A 22,535-nucleotide genomic window follows, 5' to 3' on the forward strand; every position below is an offset into this window, starting at 1 on the left:
GACTGAACTGCCTCTAGCACATAACTACATCTCAGTAATTCAGTTTTGCTATGTGATCACAGTGAGAGCAGGGAGATATACTGGTGCTACATAAATGGAAGCAATAATATCCACAATGTATTGATCCTTCCATAGAGATGTCTAGTCTGTGATTTCTTGCTGGAAATCTCTGAGGGTAAGGACTTATATGAAGTGTTTGTTGCTCTCCGGCATTTACCTTGGAAAAAATAATCTTTTCTTTTCCAAATACGAATTCAATCCCTTCTGAATGTCTTCCAGGAGGATATTGGATTCCTGAAGCCTTTCTAACATGTTGGGCTGTTTGGTGGCGATAAGCACTCTGGTATCTTTAACCTGATAAACATTAAGGATCAGTAGTTAGGAGAAGGTGTCATTGTGTGAAAAGCAATGTATTATGTTATATCTAGCAGCATTGCATAGGCTAACTTGGCCCTAGGAAGATTAATCTCTTTGGGCAAGGCAAGAATGAATGGGATTAAAGGGAATGGAAAAGTAACTGGAAAGTAATAAAAAAAAAAACAAGAAAGATTACAATTGTGATCGACAAGTAATTGTGCTACGTAGGCTGCTACAAGAATGGAGGAAAATGGAAAGAGATAGTACGTATATGAGGACCTAAAAGAAAAATGAATTAATACATCCCCATTACTTTCTGGTGTCTGACATACACTGGAAATGTCTAAAGAGGCTCTTTCAGCCAATCACTGGCTGAGCAGGGTCACTGCTGAGGACACTGATTGGCTGATATGGAAGTTCAAGGCGCTTCCTGTTTGAGTTGATAACAGAAAGTGGAGAGGAGAGGAGCTTGGGCAGCACCTGCAATGACAGGGGATGGGGGAAACGTAAGTATACGTTTGAAAACTATCTTGCCAGTGGGAAGGGGGGCAGTGAAAACAATAGAAAAAAACTTATCCTTACCCCCCAGGTGCTCCTGTTGTCCCGCGCCACTACTCATGAGTGCCGTGCCCCTATTTGTTTACAGAGGCAGGTGCCCCTGCCCGACTACTTAACTACTTACACTCACCTTGAAAGTTATGCTGCATTGTGCAACACTAAAAGGTGGCAGAGTAGGACAATGGGAGCATCGGAGGAAAAGGATACATTTTTTGTTGTTTTTGCAGCCACAGGCCACCCGGACAACGCCTCCCACACCGGCAGATTCAAACATCTGGTTTTGTGGCTATTGTTTTTCTTTTGTATCTTTTTTATGCCATGTATGTATTAATGTGCAGCACCATGGAATTAATGGTGCTTTAAATAATAATAATGATAGTTTGTATTTATTATTATATTTTTTATATCCCAGGCTCTCATGTTTAGTTCTTTTATACATATTCTAATTTTTCTGGATAAAAAATAAAATGTATTTTGAATAGTTGTTTGCCTTAAGCCTTTGCTTCGGTTTAGGAAGGTCACAACTTCTCCGGTGAACTTTATAAAATGGAGACCACGTGGCAACTATGAATTTATTAGAAATAAAATGAATGGTATTATTTATAGACCTTAAAGTAAATCTAGCATCAAAATCCATCATGATAAACCCGGGGCACTTAGTCATAGATACAGACAATGTGATTCAGGCAATCTTCTATATTTATTATATGCCAATGAGATAAAAGGGCTCTGACGGACGTTTTAACCCTGGTATTGTAATTGCAGTTTATGTTTTGCTCTTTGCAACCATTTAGACATCATTATAATGTCCATTAACCTCTTTAATTTGTTGAAATCTAACATTTCAGTAAAAAAAAAACTCAACATTTTCTGTAAATGTTTCTTTCCTGGAGTGAAGCACAGCAGAAAGGGGTGAACCGGTTTTACTATATTTATACAAATGGAAGAACATTGAATATCCAGACATAATAATCCATTAGTGATGATGGAGGAAGATAAACAGAGCTAGCCATGCGTCTGTGGCTCCTGCTCTCTGGGCTTTATGCTACGGTGGATCACATTGATCAAAGTCACGTCCAGTTATGTGCTGATCAGCAAAGAACACAGAAAAATAATGGTGTGTAGCTTGTGCTCATTTCTGGACAATGAAAATGATGAATGGTATAGCTTTTTATATTTATAGGATGTGTAAGGTTTTCAAGACAGTGTTAAAACACCTTTACATACCGACTCTGACATAAGGTCCTTCCAGGTGCTGTCCACGATCCCGAATTTCCGTCCTTCTTCTGGCATTTGAGCTATTATATCTTCAGAGCTGAATATCGGCTCCAGATAGAGCCAAGTCGCCTGGCACTTTAACCAGGAATCCAGAATATCTTGAATTAGGACCAATGTTTGCTCCCACTCCTGTCATAGAAAGAATTTAAAAAATATATTTTATATATATATATATATATATATATATATATACCGTATATTTTTTTTTAATTTAACAATTTAACTAAAATGTTATTCCATAAATTAAATTTCATATATTTATCTATATAAATGCACATAGATAGACAATAATTTAAAGAAAGTTTTGAATATTGTTGCACTTTAACATATGCCAACTCTATTGTTTGGATAAGATGTCGAAAAGCCCCACCGCTACTGTATACCATGTTCTGCGCTGAGCTGTATAAGACGTAATTTGGCACCTGCAGACAGATTTTAATTGAAGTGAAATTTCCTAATATGTTTATGTGCTATAAATATAGATTAGATGATTAACCAGACATTCACAGAACTAATTAAAGCACATAATGTACTCATGGTAAGGATAAGCTCATAACCGTTGCAAATTCCTCTTACCCGGGATTCAGCTTCAATTGGTTTAATGAATGGCGAACCACACATTGTTTGGGTTTTAATGATGTGATCGTCGAGCAGTAATTGGATATCATCAACAGCCGACAGGATACTTGTATTCTGTGAGAAGCAAAGGTTACATTAATGTTAGTGGGTGTTCTTGCTACGTCACAGGCGGCTCATGTATCACAAGCCATCAAGTAAAACACAAATTTGGCAACATACCCTTTTGTGGATCTAAAGGGATTGTGCCAGATTAGAAAAGCGTTGCTGCAGTCCATGGGTGTGGTAGGTATTGTCCCTCAGCAGGTTTTGGTAGAAAGCAATCATGGTATCTTGTACAACGCATTTAAAGGTGTTGATGCATCTGGTTAACCCTTTCCTAGAAGGGCTTACTTTATCTAACTTTCCTTTTTGGGGAAATTATGTGTAGACTATGGGGCCTTGTACTAAACAATTTCTGGCACACGCCATAGAATTTGTGACTTTTTGGCCCTTTTGAGCCTGCATTCTGTCAGGAAACAAGGTGGGCCAGGGGAGGGATATCTGGGCCAACCACAAGAACACACAATGATGCAAAATTTGAATGGAAAAATACCAATAAACATTAGACATAAGTAACAGGGTACAATGGCAAAGAAGAGTAGGATGGGATAGCCACCCCCCTACAAGGAGCCACACCAGGGCCCCTAATCTTTCCTTCCTAATCAGCCAACTTTACTATAACCTGTGTCAAAAAAGGTGTCACAGGTTAAAGCTGAAATATAAGCCAGCTCAGACCTTCGTTGGTATACACTTCGTTGATCTCCAAGATCGCCACAAGAAATCCAAAATCATGGGCCGAATTAGCCGTAATGCCATGAACGGGAGAGTTACACATATATAAAGAAATGTAGGCAGAATGGACGTCTTGTTTAATTTCATTTTAATTTGTTGTTTTTGCTATATACGAACAATATAAGGAGTCTAGATAGTAACAATATTTTGACAATTTTTATTAGTCAAAATGGCGATAAGAGAATACACTGGACATATAAGTTATGAATCTAGTGTATTCATGAAGAGAGCATTCCCACTGATAAAAGAGAATGGACTTTTACCTATATGATGTTCACCTAATAAGATAAAAAAATATCCCAAAGTCAGTTTTGCCCGTTGCTGCTAGAAACAGAGCATATACCCACTTTGGTACATGTAGGACAGGTTAAGTCTCTATATATACTCCAACAAAATGGTTAGTCCTAACCAAACAAGATAGAGTGATATTCTTTGAAAATACAATCAAATAGAGTCTTAGATAACATTAGATAATTTTTAAAAATACAATACAGTTCATAAATGTTAATATATTATCATGAGCTTGGATAACCCTAACGTAAAAGGGGACCTAAGCAAAATCTGAAATAGGGATGTTAGTTAGTTCCTCTTACATTTAATATGTATATCATCATTCTGCATAAGTTCTATCTTAGCACCTTTTGATTCCAACTATTTCTAAGACATCAATGCCTTTGTATTTTAATATGATGGATCATACCTATAGCATTAAGCTTTTGGTTCCCTTCGCCCATAGTTTCTATATACTATATGCTTTAATTATGATTATATATTGTATACAATTGCTGAAGATAGGAAAGGACAAAAGTCCTTAGTATTATTTATATAATAAAACTATAGATATTTGCTAGATGTGTTGTTCCATGTTAGAGAATAAACATTCTAGTTGAAATATTGGTGTTAAATAAACCTGGTGCACACTGAGATCTCTGGAGCATGACTTGATCATCTACGTGAGCAGCTGCATCCTTTTGGCACGTGCCACCATGGCATCTGCACAGCGCCAATGGACTGGGAGCATCTACATAAACAATGACTCACAACATACCACAGCCGAAATTATGATTTCTCTACAGAGCCAGGAGTCAGCCAAAGCTGTACAACTATCAGCCACTTAATGTGCATGGGGAAAGCTGAATTCAGGACGCCTAATTCTTTTACTCTTAGGGGAGAAAAACTTATTCCCTCATCTTTATTCAGAGTGCACTCAAATTATTCCAAGCTAGAGCTTTCACCAAATATCAATATTGTTTATGTAATTAAAAGTTCTAAAATTTTCCAATAAACTTTCTGTATCAATTCCTCATGGTTTTCAAAAACTCTGATTTCTGGCATTCTATAGGAAATTTCATAATTTACATGACAGGAAGAAGTGATCGGTAAAATCAAGAGGAATATATATAGAACACATATTGGAAAGTGTAAAATATGTGTATGACCAGCTATAGCCATAGCAGTCCACAGTACAGATAGAAGGAAACATCCTTTCCCCAGGAGGACCCAACACATCTGTACTATACAGACAACTTTCGATAATTCTTGCAAGCACTGGACTACAGTAAACAACTGAATGACTAAATTGTGGGATAGAAAATGCCTTAGGCCCCTTCCACACTTGCATTGCAGATCACGTCAGAGTTTGATCAGGGTGCGATCAGGGTTTGGTCAGTGAAAAACGCACATTTTGCATCAGAGTGCAATCAGTTTTCAGTCAGAGTTTGTTCAGTGTCTCAGTTTTTCACGCGCGTTTTCAATGCAATTTCAATGCGTTTTTCACGTGCAGAAAATGCGAATGAAATGGACTCAGGACTGAGCTTTATCTTTTCTATGGCAATTGATGCGTTAAAAACACATTGCACTTGCAAGTGTCTCAGAGTGCAATGCGTTTTTGATGCATCTCCATAGACTTGTATGGTGCTTTTTTCACGTGCGTGACTTGCAAAAGTAGAGCATGTCGAGATTTAAATGCGTGTTAAAAAAAAACGCGTGTGTGTGCGTGAAAAAAATGCAAGTCTAAAAAGACCCATTGGTTACAATGGGTCAGAGTGCAATGCACGTTCTGCGCGTCAAAAGCACACGCAGAAAATGCGCGTGAAAAACGCAAGTGTGAGAGAGGCCTTATAACACTTTTTATAGGACCTATATAACCAGTGAAGGTATTTAAAAGTAAAAAGTCAAATTTTATAGAATTGATCTAATAGTTCTGTTTTATAGTCAATGTACTTTACCTCTACATGCACTCAAATTGTTTTGTATTCTTCAGAAACATCCCTTCCTCTACTTGCCATGGAGTAATTTTCCCCCTTGAGTCAAAATTTGGCTTACATTGATATATGAAACCAGCTAAACAAAGCAAAGTGCCATTTGCTTTTCTCTAATTCCCCAATCAAAGAACAGAGATCAAGGGTATTATCCATTAGTGGGAGTGTGTGAAGCGACAAACAGAGGTGTCGTGCTTAGAATCAGCCAAGATTAGGAATGTTGAACAAGCTCTTCGCACCCCAATTATTGTAAAGGTGTGTGCCGCGCGGCCAGCAGATGAGAGACCTTTCCAGAAAGGTTTTCTTATGTACTGAACGAAATCACAAAACCAAATACCACGGCTGTAAACAAAATCTGAAAAGCCTTATGGATCACAGCCTTGTGGATATAGTGAAGTGACGGACGATAGCTCGCCCATTGTGAAATCTCACAAAGGAATAAACAATCCACCTATTTTTAGATTTACACAATGGTTTGTTTTCTGTGCCTTCTCTGCAAAAAGAATATTTGTATAAAGCATGTTTAGAAACCCATAAATTCGAAGGCTGGTAGTAAGTGCCCCCGTCTGCAGCGCCACCTGCAGGATCAGCTGTCACACTACCTTTAGTCAGTAAAAAAACCGTCAAACATAGCTCAGAAGGGCTTTCTGCATGTCTTGGTAGATTGTCTGATGACATCCAAAATGATGTTATATAGAGTCCCTATACAGCAGGATATCATGCACAGAGTATCTACAATGTGCAAACAAATCACTAGTAATGGACTGTTATAATTACTGTACTTCACAGTGTATAGACACAGCAGGGAACACATATGTGATATTATGTGATATGTATTATTTATATTAATAAAAAAGGGCCTCTCATATACTGGGTATACTGTATTGTAGCCAATATGAAGACCATGGCTTGTTCAACCAAAGAGAATCCCCACATAACCCTTTCTGATATTTTGCTCTGGGCATGTAGGTACAAAACAACCTTGGTCATGAAGGACTTTGAAATGATTACAGAATATCTACAGTGGAGCTAAGACATCTGATTTAATTGGGCACATTCAACTACAAAATGGAAGAGATGCGTATAAATGAAGATGCATTTACTAATTTTTAACTGAATGTAACTGAAAGTGTAACACTGCAAATAAACCTTTTAGGATGTGCTAGCAGTATCGCTAAGCCTAGCATTCTCAGGCTACAAAAAACAGACCCATGGTGCATTGTTTGCTTCCTGTGTGTAAACAGCCAATGAAAGTAGAAAAGACGCATGAAAAAAAGGACCTGTTCAATTGGGTGTTGCTCGGGCCATCGGCTCACACATGGGGCTGTGGAAAACACCTGTGTATGACCTCATGAATCAATAGATCGTGACTTACTGTATCGCGATACTGGACAAAGTTGAAGATCATTGCAGACCATTCTGACTTCATCTTTTCCATGGCTTTCTCCAAAGAATACTCTTTGCTTGCTGATGCTCCGATCTGCTCAAGTCTGCAATTTGCACATTATATACAATATTACTAGTCATAATCTGAATTTTCACCTTTATTACAGATACTGTATGTTCAGTAGAGTCATATCATTTCTAAAAATATAGAACCCTTGTGTTGTGAATATCTGCAGTATAACCCTAACTCTACATTATTATACTGCACTATTTTGATCATCCATCCGTTCAAGTTATCATAAAGGGAAAAATGAAACGTAACCTTTATCATGTGAAAATGTTTGTGCTCCTTTCCAGATGATCCTTTTTAAACTTTGTAGCTGAAGCTGCTTCAGTGCACTGAGGTATGCGCTCGGCGCACCATGAGCGCGACCTTGCGCTGGGCTCTCCTTCACTTCCTATGTAGCCGCGCACGCATGGTGTGCCGAGCGCGTATCACCGTGCGCCGAAGCAGCCTCGGCTATAAAGTTTAAAAAGTGTTTTAAACCGTGATACAGCGGTTTAAAACACTAACAAAAATAAGCTCCGGCACCAGCTCACCCTGAGCTGGTGCTCGGGATTTCCTTTTTACACCTACCACTTCAAGTGGTAGGTTTCCTTTGAAGTTGAGCGAATCTTGCCCTTCTGATCTTGGCAGATGAGCCTGAGTTTACCCCAAACTAAATGGCTTCTCTGATGTCACCCATTTTTAATGTGCCGAAATAAATAATTTTGGGTTAATAAGCTGGTACAGAGCAAAAGGCTGCAGCATGAATCTAATCATCAACTGCTTTTTATAACTGTGTAATACTTCATATCCCATGGCAGCGTTGTAGGTACACTAAAAACAGCTTCCAAGTTTCCTCAAGCTACCTACCCTCATGGGGAGGGGGGGGGGGGCTAAAAAAACCTAGTTGCAGGGGGCACACCCTTTGTGATCACTTAAGAGTACTAAGCTTGAGACCCCCTTTAGGTTGAAGGATCCCCCCAGATCCTTCACCCCAAAGGGGGTCTCAAGCTTTAACACAAATCTGTACACACATAAGAACACTATTTCAACCTAATTAACTCTAGAAGGAAATTTCTCGCACAGTGTGAGGCCCTCTCAGTTCTGTAATTCCTCCCTGTATAACATATGTTGTTTACTTTTTGTTTGTGAAATTAAAATTTGGATTGTAGAAATGGGACACGTAGATAATCAAAAATCCCGTTCCTCTAGTTCTTGCGATTACAGAAACCCTGGCAATGGCTCTGTTACATGCTTCACATGTTAAGTGTGAATAGAGAGTACATGTTAGATAAGGGATTATCAGAAGATGGGCAATTACACATCTTATACTGCATAACCACATGCAGTGTGAGAACTTCAGCAACTTGTGGCCCTTGTATTACTGCTGGGTAATATATCAATGCATACTGCAGAATAGCTAAGCCCCGCAATATGGAGGCAAATATCAGGACGTTTCCAGATGGCTCTGAGTCAACAAACCTCCTCCCGTTGTGGAGGATAAGTCCCTTAGTGTTCTACTTGAAAATTCCCGTCCTGAATATTATCTTTCTGTTTTCTATTCTGTACTGCTGCTTTATAGAGGTCATATCAAGTTTAACATTTATCTCCAATCCACAGGATTTCCAGGCTTTAGCAAACCTGTAAGCCCATTAAAAGTCAAAGTGCAAAAACTAGAGCTGATTCATTGGGAGTAATTTATCATTGTGTTTTTTGTCTATATTAGGCCTTGTTTTGGCGCACTTGTGGTACAAAGACTGTTTTGTGACTTCCATGGCGCCAAATGAACATAGGACAGTGCAAAGTCACGTTAACGCAGACCCTGCTAGCACCAAATTCATTATTTGCATAGACTAGTTTCACAATACGACTTAATTGATGATTTGCGATTTGGTGCTAATCTACGAGATAGTTTTGGCACAAATTTACACCAGTCTCCTCCCAACTTTTGATGCTTTTTTTTGCAACTTTTCATGCGACTGTCGCAAACAATCCACACAGCAAAAAACACTGGCAGCAGATTTATCAAGGGCCAAAGCCCTCCTAAGGATTTAGGAAGTTCAACTGTTATCCTCCATCCCTAGGGGATAAAAATCTTATCCGTGGGGAGTCCAACTGCTGTAACCCCCACCAATCGCAAGAAGGGAGGTACAAATTTCAATTGATGGAGCGGCAAATTGAACATGTCCTGCTGTAATAAATGTGGCGCTAGCTAGAAACACGAACCAACACAGCCTCTAGGTGCACAGTTTTCTAAAGTGTATATTTCCTAAAGTGCACAGTAGTGAATAAAGGGTAATGCCGGATGCTCGGCCTGCTGCACCATGTTGGATGTACCTTTCCGTGATTGGGGTCCCAGCAGTCTGAGCCCCACTGAACAGATGGATGGATAGCAATGGATTTTGGTATAAATCCTTTATGGACAAGTGACTTGACTGTTTCCAATTACAATTTGCTGTATTGTTAAGGCTGCTTTACTATTCACACGACCGTATGGGGGACATATATATACGGCCTACGTACACTCACCGGACACTTTATTAGGTACACCTATCCAACTGCTCGTTAACACTTAATTTCTAATCAGCCAATCACATGGCGGCAACTCAGTGCATTTAGGCATGTAGACATGGTCAAGACAATCTCCTGCAGTTCAAACCGAGCATCAGTATGGGGAAGAAAGGTGATTTGAGGCCTTTGAACGTGGCATGGTTGTTGGTGCCAGAAGGGCTGGTCTGAGTATTTCAGAAACTGCTGATCTACTGGGATTTTCACGCACAACCATCTCTAGGGTTTACAGAGAATGGTCCGAAAAAGAAAAAACATCCAGTGAGCGGCAGTTCTGTGGGCGGAAATGCCTTGTTGATGCCAGAGGTCAGAGGAGAATGGGCAGACTGGTTCGAGCTGATAGAAAGGCAACAGTCACTCAAATCGCCACCCGTTACAACCAAGGACGCACAGTACGTCGAACTTTGAGGCAGATGGGCTACAGCAGCAGAAGACCACACCGGGTGCCACTCCTTTCAGCTAAGAACAGGAAACTGAGGCTACAATTTCCACAAGCTCGCCGAAATTGGACAGTAGAAGATTGGAAAAACGTTGCTTGGTCTGATGAGTCTCGATTTCTGCTGCGACATTCGGATGGTAGGGTCAGAATTTGGCGTCAACAACATGAAAGCATGGATCCATCCTGCCTTGTATCAACGGTTCAGGCTGGTGGTGGTGATGTCATGGTGTGGGGAATATTTTCTTGGCACTCTTTGGGCCCCTTGGTACCAATTGAGCATCGATGCAACGCCACAGCCTACCTGAGTATTGTTGCTGACCATGTCCATCCCTTTATGACCACAATGTACCCAACATCTGATGGCTACTTTCAGCAGGATAATGCGCCATGTCATAAAGCTGGAATCATCTCAGACTGGTTTCTTGAACATGACAATGAGTTCACTGTACTCAAATGGCCTCCACAGTCACCAGATCTCAATCCAATAGAGCATCTTTGGGATGTGGTGGAACGGGAGATTCGCATCATGGATGTGCAGCCGACAAATCTGCGGCAACTGTGTGGTGCCATCATGTCAATATGGACCAAAATCTCTGAGGAGCTTCCAGCACCTTGTTGAATCTATGCCACGAAGAATTGAGTCAGTTCTGAAGGCAAAAGGGGGTCCAACCCGTTACTAGCATGGTGTACCTAATAAAGTGGCCGCTGAGTGTATATACATCCCCCATAGACGGCAATTGGTGAACCGCGCCATATATCGCTATGGAGAGGGGCGGGGATGAGCAGCACCCTCCTTTCCCGGGCGGCATTGTGTGCCCACCATGGTATGGTACGCCAGGCACAAAGTCGTGTGAATGTAGCCTACAAAAGGCTACAAATAATGGGAGGAAACTGTAACAATTACCTGTGACATTAAGTATCACTCAAAGGTACACATACACAAAGAACTGGTTATACAATGCGTCACTACTTGATGTAACCAACTGATGTAAAGGCAGCAAGTAAATTCCTTACTTGTCTATGTACTTAGACAGTCCATATTCCAGCATGTTAATAAGGGATGTATTAGGCTCTGGGGTTATATCAAATCCTACTATTTCACTGATCTGAAAAGAAAGGGAAAAGAACATTTGATAAAATGCTGTACAGCTCCTTGTTGCAAAAATACAATCACCAATACATTATAAAATCACTAATCTATCAGAAAAATGATGATCAATATACACCTGTTCCCAATGACGAGGCTTCATCCCTCGGTTACAGATGACTGAAACAATGGGAAGGTGCACTTTAAACTTCTCAATTTTGAACTTCACATTCTCGGCTACCCGCCTGGGTCCTGGCATGTCTGTAAAACTCTTGGCCAGCTTGTACATGGTTCTCCACATGTTCCCCACCTCCTCTGTGATCTCTTCTGCATTTAAATCTAGGAAAGCCCCTGTAGTACAGGATAAATTACAGATTACAATTGTGTACATAACCAAAAGTTTTGAAAGGATTGTTCCTTTCTTTCTATCTTTAAACAATATACGCTAAGACTCAGCAGTTATGCCATGTTGGCTGATTATCATGTGATAAGTGGGTCCAAATTAAGCAGCAAATATTGAGCACTATGTTGTACTGTCTGGTGTCATTACATGACCAGGTTGTTCTGTGTGTTCTACGCCTTTTTTTGGGAGGGTAGAGGCATAGGGGTAACTATAGAGGTTGTAGTGATGGGACACCATAAGTGAAGGGTCCAGAAGCTGTACTACATGATCTCCATTGACTTTTCATAGATTATGTACAAAAAAATCCTTCAACCTTACTCCGTGCATTGAAATTTATGACACATGCTGCAACATGTTTACTCCTCCTTTAGGAGACAGGTGTCTACCATACATAGAGCTGAGCTGCTGCATGTAAAAAAAGATCTATTAGTAATATGCCATTTCAAAAACTATGGCAAATATGTCAAGATGGATACATCAAGAGGGTTAGACCTCCTGATGTATCTGCAAGCTGTTCTGTGCTAGCAGACAGGACTATGCCAGGCTTGGCGTAGTTTTTTCGGTAAAAACCAGTGACCTTTGTGGCCAGAAAACTGACGTAGAAGCACTGATAAATCTCCCCCATAGATTAAATGAGGGTGAGGGGCCTGACGTGCAAATAAACATGGCTGTTACCCATGCAATAATGGGTAATGTGAGCTGCTGAAGAGTACTGATACTGGGGATAGTTATGTGGGGGAAGCTTTTGCCTTACGGTCCATGAGTCTTTAGATACAGCCCTGGGTGTCACTGGGGGTCTTGGGTCACTGCCATAACCAAGAAACTGACATGTGGCTGCAATTTAGTTATGTCCAGGGAAGGTAATTGCTTGTAATACTTGAAGCAAGACACATACAGTATATGGAGGGTTAAGATAGATGGTGCCTCCAGATTGGGAGTAAGCATTGACTAAAGACTCTCTAACTTCTCTCAAAATGGAAGATCAATGTCTAGGAAAATGAGATAAGTGCTTCTTGGATAGAATGGAGATATACAGGGCAGGTTTTGCAGCTGTGTCATCAAAACTGATTGCATGCCTCACTTACTGTTTAACAGATCAATAAATGCATTATTCACTTTTGATCCTTTCCAATACACGCAGTCAGGATTGTGGTATATCTAATCTTTTGTGCTAGCACATTTTGATAGAGAACATCGGAGCTGCCAGACTGAATGAGCTCGCGCTTCTGAATCTGAGAACACGGCGGCCATAAAAATTATCTATTCATAATTTTCAGTCAATGAATTCATGCTGTTAGGTAATTATAATGTAAAAATTTTATTAGAAGAAAGGAGGTAAATAATTGTGAGGATTACACATGCCTAATACAAAAAGTCTACCAGTCTGCATTATATACATACAGCCAGGGGCGGCGAATCGCCCAAGCAATGTGGGCAACTGCAAAGGGGCCCCAGCTAGGGCAGAATGGCTGTCCGTGTGGGTGATTCTTGCAGCCGCCCAAATCACCCACCACAAGTACAGATCTAATACTGGGACGCCCATATCCCCAGCTCAGCAGGACTCTTGTCCCGCTGCCCAGGCTTTTACTGTGATATAGTATGGAGCTGTGACATCTCTGCTCCGCTACAGAAAGCAGGAGACAGAGAGATCTTATTATTATTGTTTATTTATTTTTACATTATGAAGGGGATGCACATTACTGTGCATTCACAGCGTTACAGCAGCAGAGAGGGTACAGAGAGTGAAGTACAAACTATGACAACAATAATATTAGGGATAAATGAACAAAAAGAAAAGGGGGATAAAAAGACACAAAAGAGACAAGCAATGATCGGCAGTTTGATGTTTAGTTTGTGGATGGGACTTGCAGGGACTGGTTAGATGGGGGGCGCAGGTTACTTCTGTTTGGGCCTTGTTTGTTGAACAGCCTGATGGCAGCGGGGAGGAATGACTTACGATAACGCTCCCTCTCACACTTGGGGTTAAGCAGTCAGTCACTGAAGGTGCTCCCCAATGCCACCACAGTCTCATGCAAGGGATGGGAGCTATTCTCCAGAATAGACTTCAACTTACACAGTGTCCTCCTCTCAGCTACCACCTGCACTGTGTCAAGAGGACCCCCCAGGACAGAACTGGCTTTCCTAATCAGTTTGTCCAGTCTGCTCCTCTCCCTCGCTGAGATGCTGCTTCCCCAACAGACTACACTAAAGAAGATGGCTGATGCCACTACAGAGTTGAAGAAGGTCTTAAGAAGAGCCCCCCGCACTCCGAATGCCCTCAGCCTCCTCAGCAGGTGTAGCCGGCTCTGACCCTTCCTGTGAAGTGCGTTTATGTTCTCTGCCTACTCCAGTTTATTGATGAGGAGGACACCCAAGTACTTATAGGACTTACTGGGGGAGCAAGTACTGTGGGGGACATTATTGGGTGGCTGTAAAGGAAAATTTCTAGGCAGGTTGTGGAGAATATTCCTGGGGGTTGTGAGGACGTTACTGGGGGCTCTGAGGACATTAGGGGGACTGTGGGGCACATTACTGGGAGCTGTGCGGGACATTACAGGGGGGCTGTGGGGGACATTACTATGTCTATATATACTTTGAAGAGACTGCAAACAAATAGAAATAGAATGTGGTTGAAGTAAGGGGGAGATAAGCTGTGACATTATCTATTGTTAGTAGTGATGTAATGATGGGTCAGTGTTATCTATATAGAGGTCATTGTACAGGGAGGGGGAGGAGATAAGCTGTGACATTATCTATTGTCAGTAGTGATGTAATGATGGGTCAGTGTTATCTATATAGAGGTCATTGTACAGGGAGGGGGAGGAGATAAGCTGTGACATCATCTATTGTCAGTAGTGATGTAATGATGGGTCAGTGTTATCTATATAGAGGTCACTGTACAGGGAGGGGGGAGATAAGCTGAGACATCATCTATTGTCAGTAGTGATGTAATGATGGGTCAGTGTTATCTATATAGAGGTCATTGTACAGGGAGGGGGAGGAGATAAGCTGTGACATCATCTATTGTCAGTAGTGATGTAATGATGGGTCAGTGTTATCTATATAGAGGTCATTGTACAGGGAGGGGGAGGAGATAAGCTGTGACATCATCTATTGTCAGTAGTGATGTAATGATGGGTCAGTGTTATCTATATAGAGGTCACTGTACAGGGAGGGGGGAGATAAGCTGTGACATCATCTATTGTCAGTAGTGATGTAATGATTGGTCAGTGTTATCTATATAGAGGTCATTGTACAGGGAGGGGGAGGAGATAAGCTGTGACATCATCTATTGTCAGTATTGATGTAATGATGGGTCAGTGTTATCTATATAGAGGTCATTGTAAAGGGAGGAGGAGATAAGCTGTGACATCATCTATTGTCAGTAGTGATGTAATGATGGGTCAGTGTTATCTATATAGAGGTCATTGTACAGGGAGGGGGAGGAGATAAGCTGTGACATCATCTATTGTCAGTAGTGATGTAATGATTGGTCAGTGTTATCTATATAGAGGTCATTGCACAGGGAGGAGGAGATAAGCTGTGACATCATCTACTGTCAGTAGTAATGTAATGATGGGTCAGTGTTATCTATATAGAGGTCATTGTACAGGGAGGGGGAGGAGATAAGCTGTGACATCATCTATTGTCAGTATTGATGTAATGATCGGTCAGTGTTATCTATATAGAGGTCATTGTACAGGGAGGAGGAGATAAGCTGTGACATCATCTATTGTCAGTAGTGATGTAATGATGGGTCAGTGTTATCTATATAGAGGTCATTGTACAGGGAGGGGGAGGAGATAAGCTGTGACATCATCTATTGTCAGTAGTGATGTAATGATCAGTCAGTGTTATCTATATAGAGGTCACTGTACAGGGAGGGGGAGGAGATAAGCTGTGACATCATCTATTGTCAGTAGTGATGTAATGATGGGTGAGTGATATCAATTTTTAGAGGTCACTGCTCATGGTAGGGAGTAGATGTGACATCACCCTAATCTTTTTTTTATCTTTTTCAGAAATGCTATGCTGGTTGGGATGTTAATGAGGTGACGTCTGTATAGAAAACCACCACAGAATTAGCAGGTCTGATATTGAGCACAGTGGCCAAAGTGAAAAAATGCAAGATTTTGTATTTTTATGCATACAGTGTCACTCAATATTTCCTAAATATATGTTTCAAACATGAACTTATGGTAACAAATTAGGTTATATGTTAATAGATATATATATATATATATATATATATATATATATATATATATATATACATTTTCCAACATACCAATGCATTGTTGTTTTGTTACCAGACCCTGATATAGCCGTGTAATGTGTAGGTACTAGAGATAAGCGAACATGCTCGTCCGAGCTTGATGCTCGTTCGAGCATTAGCGTACTCGAAACTGCTCGTTGCTCGGACGAATACTTCGCCCGCTCGAGAAAATGGCAGCTCCCGCCGTTTTGCTTTTTGGCGGCCAGAAACAGAGCCAATCACAAGCCAGGAGACTCTGCACTCCACCCAGCATGACGTGGTACCCTTACACGTCGATAGCAGTGGTTGGCTGGCCAGATCAGGTGACCCTGGGATAGACTAGCCGCTGCCCGCGCTGCTCGGATCATTCTGTGTCTGGATGCCGCTAGGGAGAGAGCTGCTGCTGGTCAGGGAAAGCGTTAGGGTGTTCTATTAGCTTACTGTTAGGCAGGAGTGATTCTCCAAGAACCCAACAGCCCTTCTTAGGGCTACAATAACGTTATACTTTTTTTTTTTTTATTTGCATCTTTTACCATTTTGTGAGGAATTAGCAGGGGGACTTGCTACCGTTGTGTTTAGCTCTTAGTGGCACACATATCCACCTCAAACACCAAAGTGGGAAAATTTAGTAGGGGTTGGATTTCAATTAGGCACAGTCTGCCATTTTTCCTTTTTTATTTTACGTTTATTTTGTTTAATAACTCAGCGTCATCTCATCTGGCATAGTAGTGTGCTTTCATACTTGGCTAGAAAATAGCCATAGGAGAATCCAAACGGCTTACGCCTACAGTAGCGTTATATATTTGATTTCTGGTTGATCTGCTGGTGGCTGTACTTGCTGCAGTGCATCTACTAGCCAATTGTGAGCAATTTGTAGTGAGACTTGCGACCGCTGTGTTTTGCGCTTAGTGACGCACATATCCATTGCAAAGACCGAAGTGGGAAAATTTAGTAGGGGTTGGATTTCAATTAGGCACAGTCTGCCATTTGTCCTTTTTTATTTTACGTTTATTTTGTTTAATAACTCAGCGTCATCTCATCTGGCATAGTAGTGTGCTTTCATACTTGGCTAGAAAATAGCCATAGGAGAATCCAAACGGCTTACGCCTACAGTAGCGTTATATATTTGATTTCTGGTTGATCTGCTGGTGGCTGTACTTGCTGCAGTGCATCTACTAGCCAATTGTGAGCAATTTGTAGTGAGACTTGCGACCGCTGTGTTTTGCGCTTAGTGACGCACATATCCATTGCAAAGACCGAAGTGGGAAAATTTAGTAGGGGTTGGATTTCAATTAGGCACAGTCTGCCATTTGTCCTTTTTTATTTTACGTTTATTTTGTTTAATAACTCAGCGTCATCTCATCTGGCATAGTAGTGTGCTTTCATACTTGGCTAGAAAATAGCCATAGGAGAATCCAAACGGCTTACGCCTACAGTAGCGTTATATATTTGATTTCTGGTTGATCTGCTGGTGGCTGTACTTGCTGCAGTGCATCTACTAGCCAATTGTGAGCAATTTGTAGTGAGACTTGCGACCGCTGTGTTTTGCGCTTAGTGACGCACATATCCATTGCAAAGACCGAAGTGGGAAAATTTAGTAGGGGTTGGATTTCAATTAGGCACAGTCTGCCATTTGTCCTTTTTTATTTTACGTTTATTTTGTTTAATAACTCAGCGTCATCTCATCTGGCATAGTAGTGTGCTTTCATACTTGGCTAGAAAATAGCCATAGGAGAATCCAAACGGCTTACGCCTACAGTAGCGTTATATATTTGATTTCTGGTTGATCTGCTGGTGGCTGTACTTGCTGCAGTGCATCTACTAGCCAATTGTGAGCAATTTGTAGTGAGACTTGCGACCGCTGTGTTTTGCGCTTAGTGACGCACATATCCATTGCAAAGACCGAAGTGGGAAAATTTAGTAGGGGTTGGATTTCAATTAGGCACAGTCTGCCATTTGTCCTTTTTTATTTTACGTTTATTTTGTTTAATAACTCAGCGTCATCTCATCTGGCATAGTAGTGTGCTTTCATACTTGGCTAGAAAATAGCCATAGGAGAATCCAAACGGCTTACGCCTACAGTAGCGTTATATATTTGATTTCTGGTTGATCTGCTGGTGGCTGTACTTGCTGCAGTGCATCTACTAGCCAATTGTCAGCAATTTGTAGTGAGACTTGCGACCGCTGTGTTTTGCGCTTAGTGACGCACATATCCATTGCAAAGACCGAAGTGGGAAAATTTAGTAGGGGTTGGATTTCAATTAGGCACAGTCTGCCATTTGTCCTTTTTTATTTTACGTTTATTTTGTTTAATAACTCGGTGTCATCTCATCTGGCATAGTAGTGTGCTTTCATACTTGGCTAGAAAATAGCCATAGGAGAATCCAAACGGCTTACGCCTACAGTAGCGTTATATATTTGATTTCTGGTTGATCTGCTGGTGGCTGTACTTGCTGCAGTGCATCTACTAGCCAATTGTCAGCAATTTGTAGTGAGACTTGCGACCGCTGTGTTTTGCGCTTAGTGACGCACATATCCATTGCAAAGACCGAAGTGGGAAAATTTAGTAGGGGTTGGATTTCAATTAGGCACAGTCTGCCATTTGTCCTTTTTTATTTTACGTTTATTTTGTTTAATAACTCGGTGTCATCTCATCTGGCATAGTAGTGTGCTTTCATACTTGGCTAGAAAATAGCCATAGCAATAGGATAGCATTGTTTGGTTTTAAAAACTCAAAAACACAAAAAAAAAAAAAAAACACAAAAAAAAGTGTTATAAAGCTATAACTCTCATTTTAAAAATGTTTAACCCGAGGGCTAGGGGTAGAGGACGAGGGCGGGGACGTGGGCGTCCAACTACTGCAGGGGTCAGAGGCCGTGGTCCTGGCCGGGGTGAGACACCACCTGCTTATGAGGGAGCAGGGGAACGCCGCAGAGCTACACTCCCTAGGTTCATGTCTGAAGTTACTGGGACTCGTGGTAGAGCACTGTTGAGGCCAGAACAGTGCGAACAGGTGATGTCGTGGATTGCTGACAATGCTTCGAGCAATTTGTCCACCAGTCAGTCTTCCACGCAGTCCACCCATGTCACCGAAATCGCCACTCCTCCAGCTCCTGCACCTCAGCCTCCTCCCCCCCAGTCTGCCCCCTCCCAGGAAAATTTGGCATTTGAACCGGCATACTCTGAGGAACTGTTTTCTGGACCCTTCCCACAGTCACAAACCACTTGTCCAGTTGCTGCTGAGCAATTTTCCGATGCCCAGGTTTTCCACCAGTCACAGTCTGTGGGTGATGATGACCTTCTTGACGTAGTGGAAGTGTGTAAAGAGGTGTCCGACGATGAGGAGACACGGTTGTCAGACAGTGGGGAAGTTGTTGTCAGGGCAGGAAGTCCGAGGGGGGAGCAGACTGAGGGATCGGAGGATGATGAGGTGACAGACCCAAGCTGGGTTGAGAGGCCGGGTGAACACAGTGCTTCTGAGACGGAGGAGAGTCCTCGACCAGAACAGGTTGGAAGAGGCAGTGGTGGGGCCAGACGGAGAGGCAGGGCCAGAGCTGGTGCATCAGCGCCAAATGTGTCAACTAGTGAAGCTCCCGTGGCGAGGGCTCTTGCGGCGAGGGCTAGATCTTCAGAAGTCTGGAGGTTCTTTAAGGAAACACCGGATGACCGACGGACTGTGGTGTGCAACATTTGCCAAACCAGGCTCAGCAGGGGTTCCACCACTACTAGCTTAACTACCACCAGTATGCGCAGGCATATGAATGCTAAACACCCCACTCAGTGGCAACAAGCCCGTTCACCTCCGGCCGTGCACACCACTGCTCCTTCCCCTGTGTCAGCTGATAGTCAGCCCCCTGCCCAGGACCCTGCCACAAAAACCCCATCGTCGCCTCCACGATCCTCCACAGCATCCACCAGCGTTCAGCTCTCCATACCCAAGACGCTGGAGCGGAAACGCAAATATAGTGCAACCCACCCGCACGCCCAAGCCCTTAATGTGCACATCTCCAGATTGCTTAGCCTGGAGATGCTGCCCTATAGGCTAGTAGAGACCGAGGCCTTTCGCAACCTCATGGCGGCGGCCGCCCCTCGGTATTCGGTCCCCAGCCGCCACTACTTTTCCCGATGTGCCGTCCCAGCCCTGCACCAGCACGTGTCAGACAACATCACCCGTGCCCTGACCAACGCCGTTTCTGACAAGGTCCACCTGACCACGGACACGTGGACGAGTGGTGCCGGGCAGGGCCACTATATATCGCTGACGGCACATTGGGTTAACTTGGTGGAGGCTGGGACCGAGTCTGACCCTGGGGCTGGTCATATACTGCCGACGCCGAGGATTGCGGGGCCTACCTCGGTCCAGGTGTTTCAGGCCTACTATGCCTCCTCCTCCTCCCACCCCTCCTCCACCTCCTCCTCCGAACTACCATCCGTGGGCACGGCGCCATCAGTCGGTAGCTCTAGGCACAGCAGCAGTGCCGTCGCTAAGCGACAGCAGGCGGTGCTCAAACTGCTGAGCCTAGGCGATAAAAGGCACACCGCCCAAGAGCTATTACAGGGCATCACGGCGCAGACTGATCTGTGGCTGGCACCGCTGAACCTGAAGCCAGGCATGGTTGTGTGTGACAACGGCCGTAACCTGGTGGCGGCTCTGCAACTCGGCAGACTGACACATGTGCCATGCCTGGCCCATGTGTTAAATCTGATAGTTCAGCGTTTCCTCAAGACATACCCCAATCTGTCAGATTTGCTCACGAAGGTGCGCCGCATCTGTGCGCATTTCAGGAAGTCCAGCACAGATGCTGCCACTCTCAGGGCAGCGCAGCGCCGCCTCCAACTGCCCGCTCACCGACTGTTGTGCGACGTGCCCACGAGGTGGAATTCAACACTGACCATGTTATCCAGAGTTTACCAGCAGCGCCGAGCCATTGTAGACTGCCAGATGTCAACTTCCACCAGAACTGGTAGTCAGGTCAGTCAGCTTCCTCAAGTCTACAATGAGGAGTGGACGTGGATGTCTGATATCTGTCAGGTGCTGAGTAACTTTGAGGAGTCAACACAGATGGTCAGTGGCGATGCCGCCATCATCAGCCTCACCATCCCGCTGCTTGGCCTGTTGAAAAACTCTCTGATCAGCATGAAGTCGGAAGCTTTGCGCTCGTCACAAGAGACGGGGGAAGAAGATTCCCTTGTTGATAGCCAAAGCACCCTTAGGTCTGTTACTCAGCGCATATCGGAGGAGGTGGAGGTGGAGGAGGATGAGGAGGAAGAGGAGGAGAATGTTGGCGAGACACAAGAGGGGACCATTGTTGAGTCCTTTACTGTTCAGCGTGTATGGGCAGAAGAAGAGGAGTTGGAGGAGTTGGAGGAGGAGGAAATGGACAGTCAGGCCAGTGAGGGGAGTGAATTCTTACGCGTTGGTACTCTGGCGCATATGGCAGATTTCATGCTAGGCTGCCTATCCCGTGACCCTCGCGTTCAAAGAATTTATTCCAGCACCGATTACTGGGTGTTCACTCTCCTGGACCCACGGTACAAGCAAAATCTTTCCACTCTCATCCCTGCAGAGGAAAGGAGTGTGAGAATGCATGAATACCAGCAGGCCCTGGTGCACAAGCTGAAACAGTATTTCCCTTCTGACAGCGCTAGCGGCAGAGTGCGTAGTTCTGCGGGACAAGTAGCGAGGGAGAGTAGGCGAGCAGGCAGCTTGTCCAGCACTGGCAAGGGTACGCTTTACAAGGCTTTTGCCAGCTTTATGTCACCCCAGCAAGACACTGTCACCTGTCCCCAGTCTCGGCAGAGTAGGGCTGATCTTTACAGAAAGATGGTGAGGGAGTACGTAGCTGACCATACCATCGTCCTAAATGATCACACAGCTCCCTACAACTACTGGGTTTCAAAGCTGGACATGTGGCACGAACTGGCGCTGTACGCCTTGGAGGTTCTTGCCTGCCCTGCCGCTAGCGTCTTGTCCGAGCGGGTTTTCAGTGCAGCTGGTGGCATCATCACCGATAAGCGTACACGCCTGTCGACTGACAGCGCTGACAGGCTGACGCTTATTAAGATGAATAAAGCCTGGATTTCTCATAATTTCCAATCTCCACCAGGTGAAGGAAGCTCAACCTGAATAATTGATCCACTCCTCCTCCTCCTCATTTTCCTCCTTCTCCTCCTCTTTGTACAGTAAAGCAGAGGAAACTGGCTATTTTTTGACAGGGCCCACTGGCTCTTGCTATAGTACTTTATGCATTTAATTTTTCTGGAGGGCCACCGACCCGGTCCTCTGTTTTAAACAATTTTTGGGAGTGCCACATACAGGCACTCAATCTATTCAATTTTTCTGGAGGGCCACCGACCCGTTCCTCTGTTTTAAACAATTTTTGGGAGTGCCACATACAGGCACTCAATCTATTCTATTTTTCTGGAGGGCCACCTACCTGCTCCTCTGGTTTGAAAACTTTTTGGGACTGCCACATACAGGCACTCA

General features: G+C 43.2%; 1 protein-coding gene across 3 annotated transcripts in view; it reads right to left on the bottom strand.

Moving 5' to 3' along the window:
• Positions 1 to 22,535, bottom strand: part of DNAH3 (dynein axonemal heavy chain 3) — a 272,966-nt gene that overhangs the window by 127,633 nt on the left and 122,798 nt on the right. For all 3 annotated transcript variants that reach the window (XM_072120542.1, XM_072120545.1, XM_072120544.1), the window contains exons 19-24: positions 11,530 to 11,741; positions 11,318 to 11,409; positions 7,240 to 7,354; positions 2,770 to 2,886; positions 2,143 to 2,322; positions 218 to 354 (exon numbers count right to left, since the gene is read on the bottom strand). In XM_072120542.1, coding sequence (XP_071976643.1) covers positions 218 to 354; positions 2,143 to 2,322; positions 2,770 to 2,886; positions 7,240 to 7,354; positions 11,318 to 11,409; positions 11,530 to 11,741 — 853 coding nt within the window. The remainder of the gene's footprint in view (positions 1 to 217; positions 355 to 2,142; positions 2,323 to 2,769; positions 2,887 to 7,239; positions 7,355 to 11,317; positions 11,410 to 11,529; positions 11,742 to 22,535) is intronic.

Source organism: Engystomops pustulosus, chromosome 8 (genome assembly GCF_040894005.1).
Source record: "Engystomops pustulosus chromosome 8, aEngPut4.maternal, whole genome shotgun sequence".
NCBI classification, from domain to species: Eukaryota; Metazoa; Chordata; class Amphibia; order Anura; family Leptodactylidae; genus Engystomops; species Engystomops pustulosus.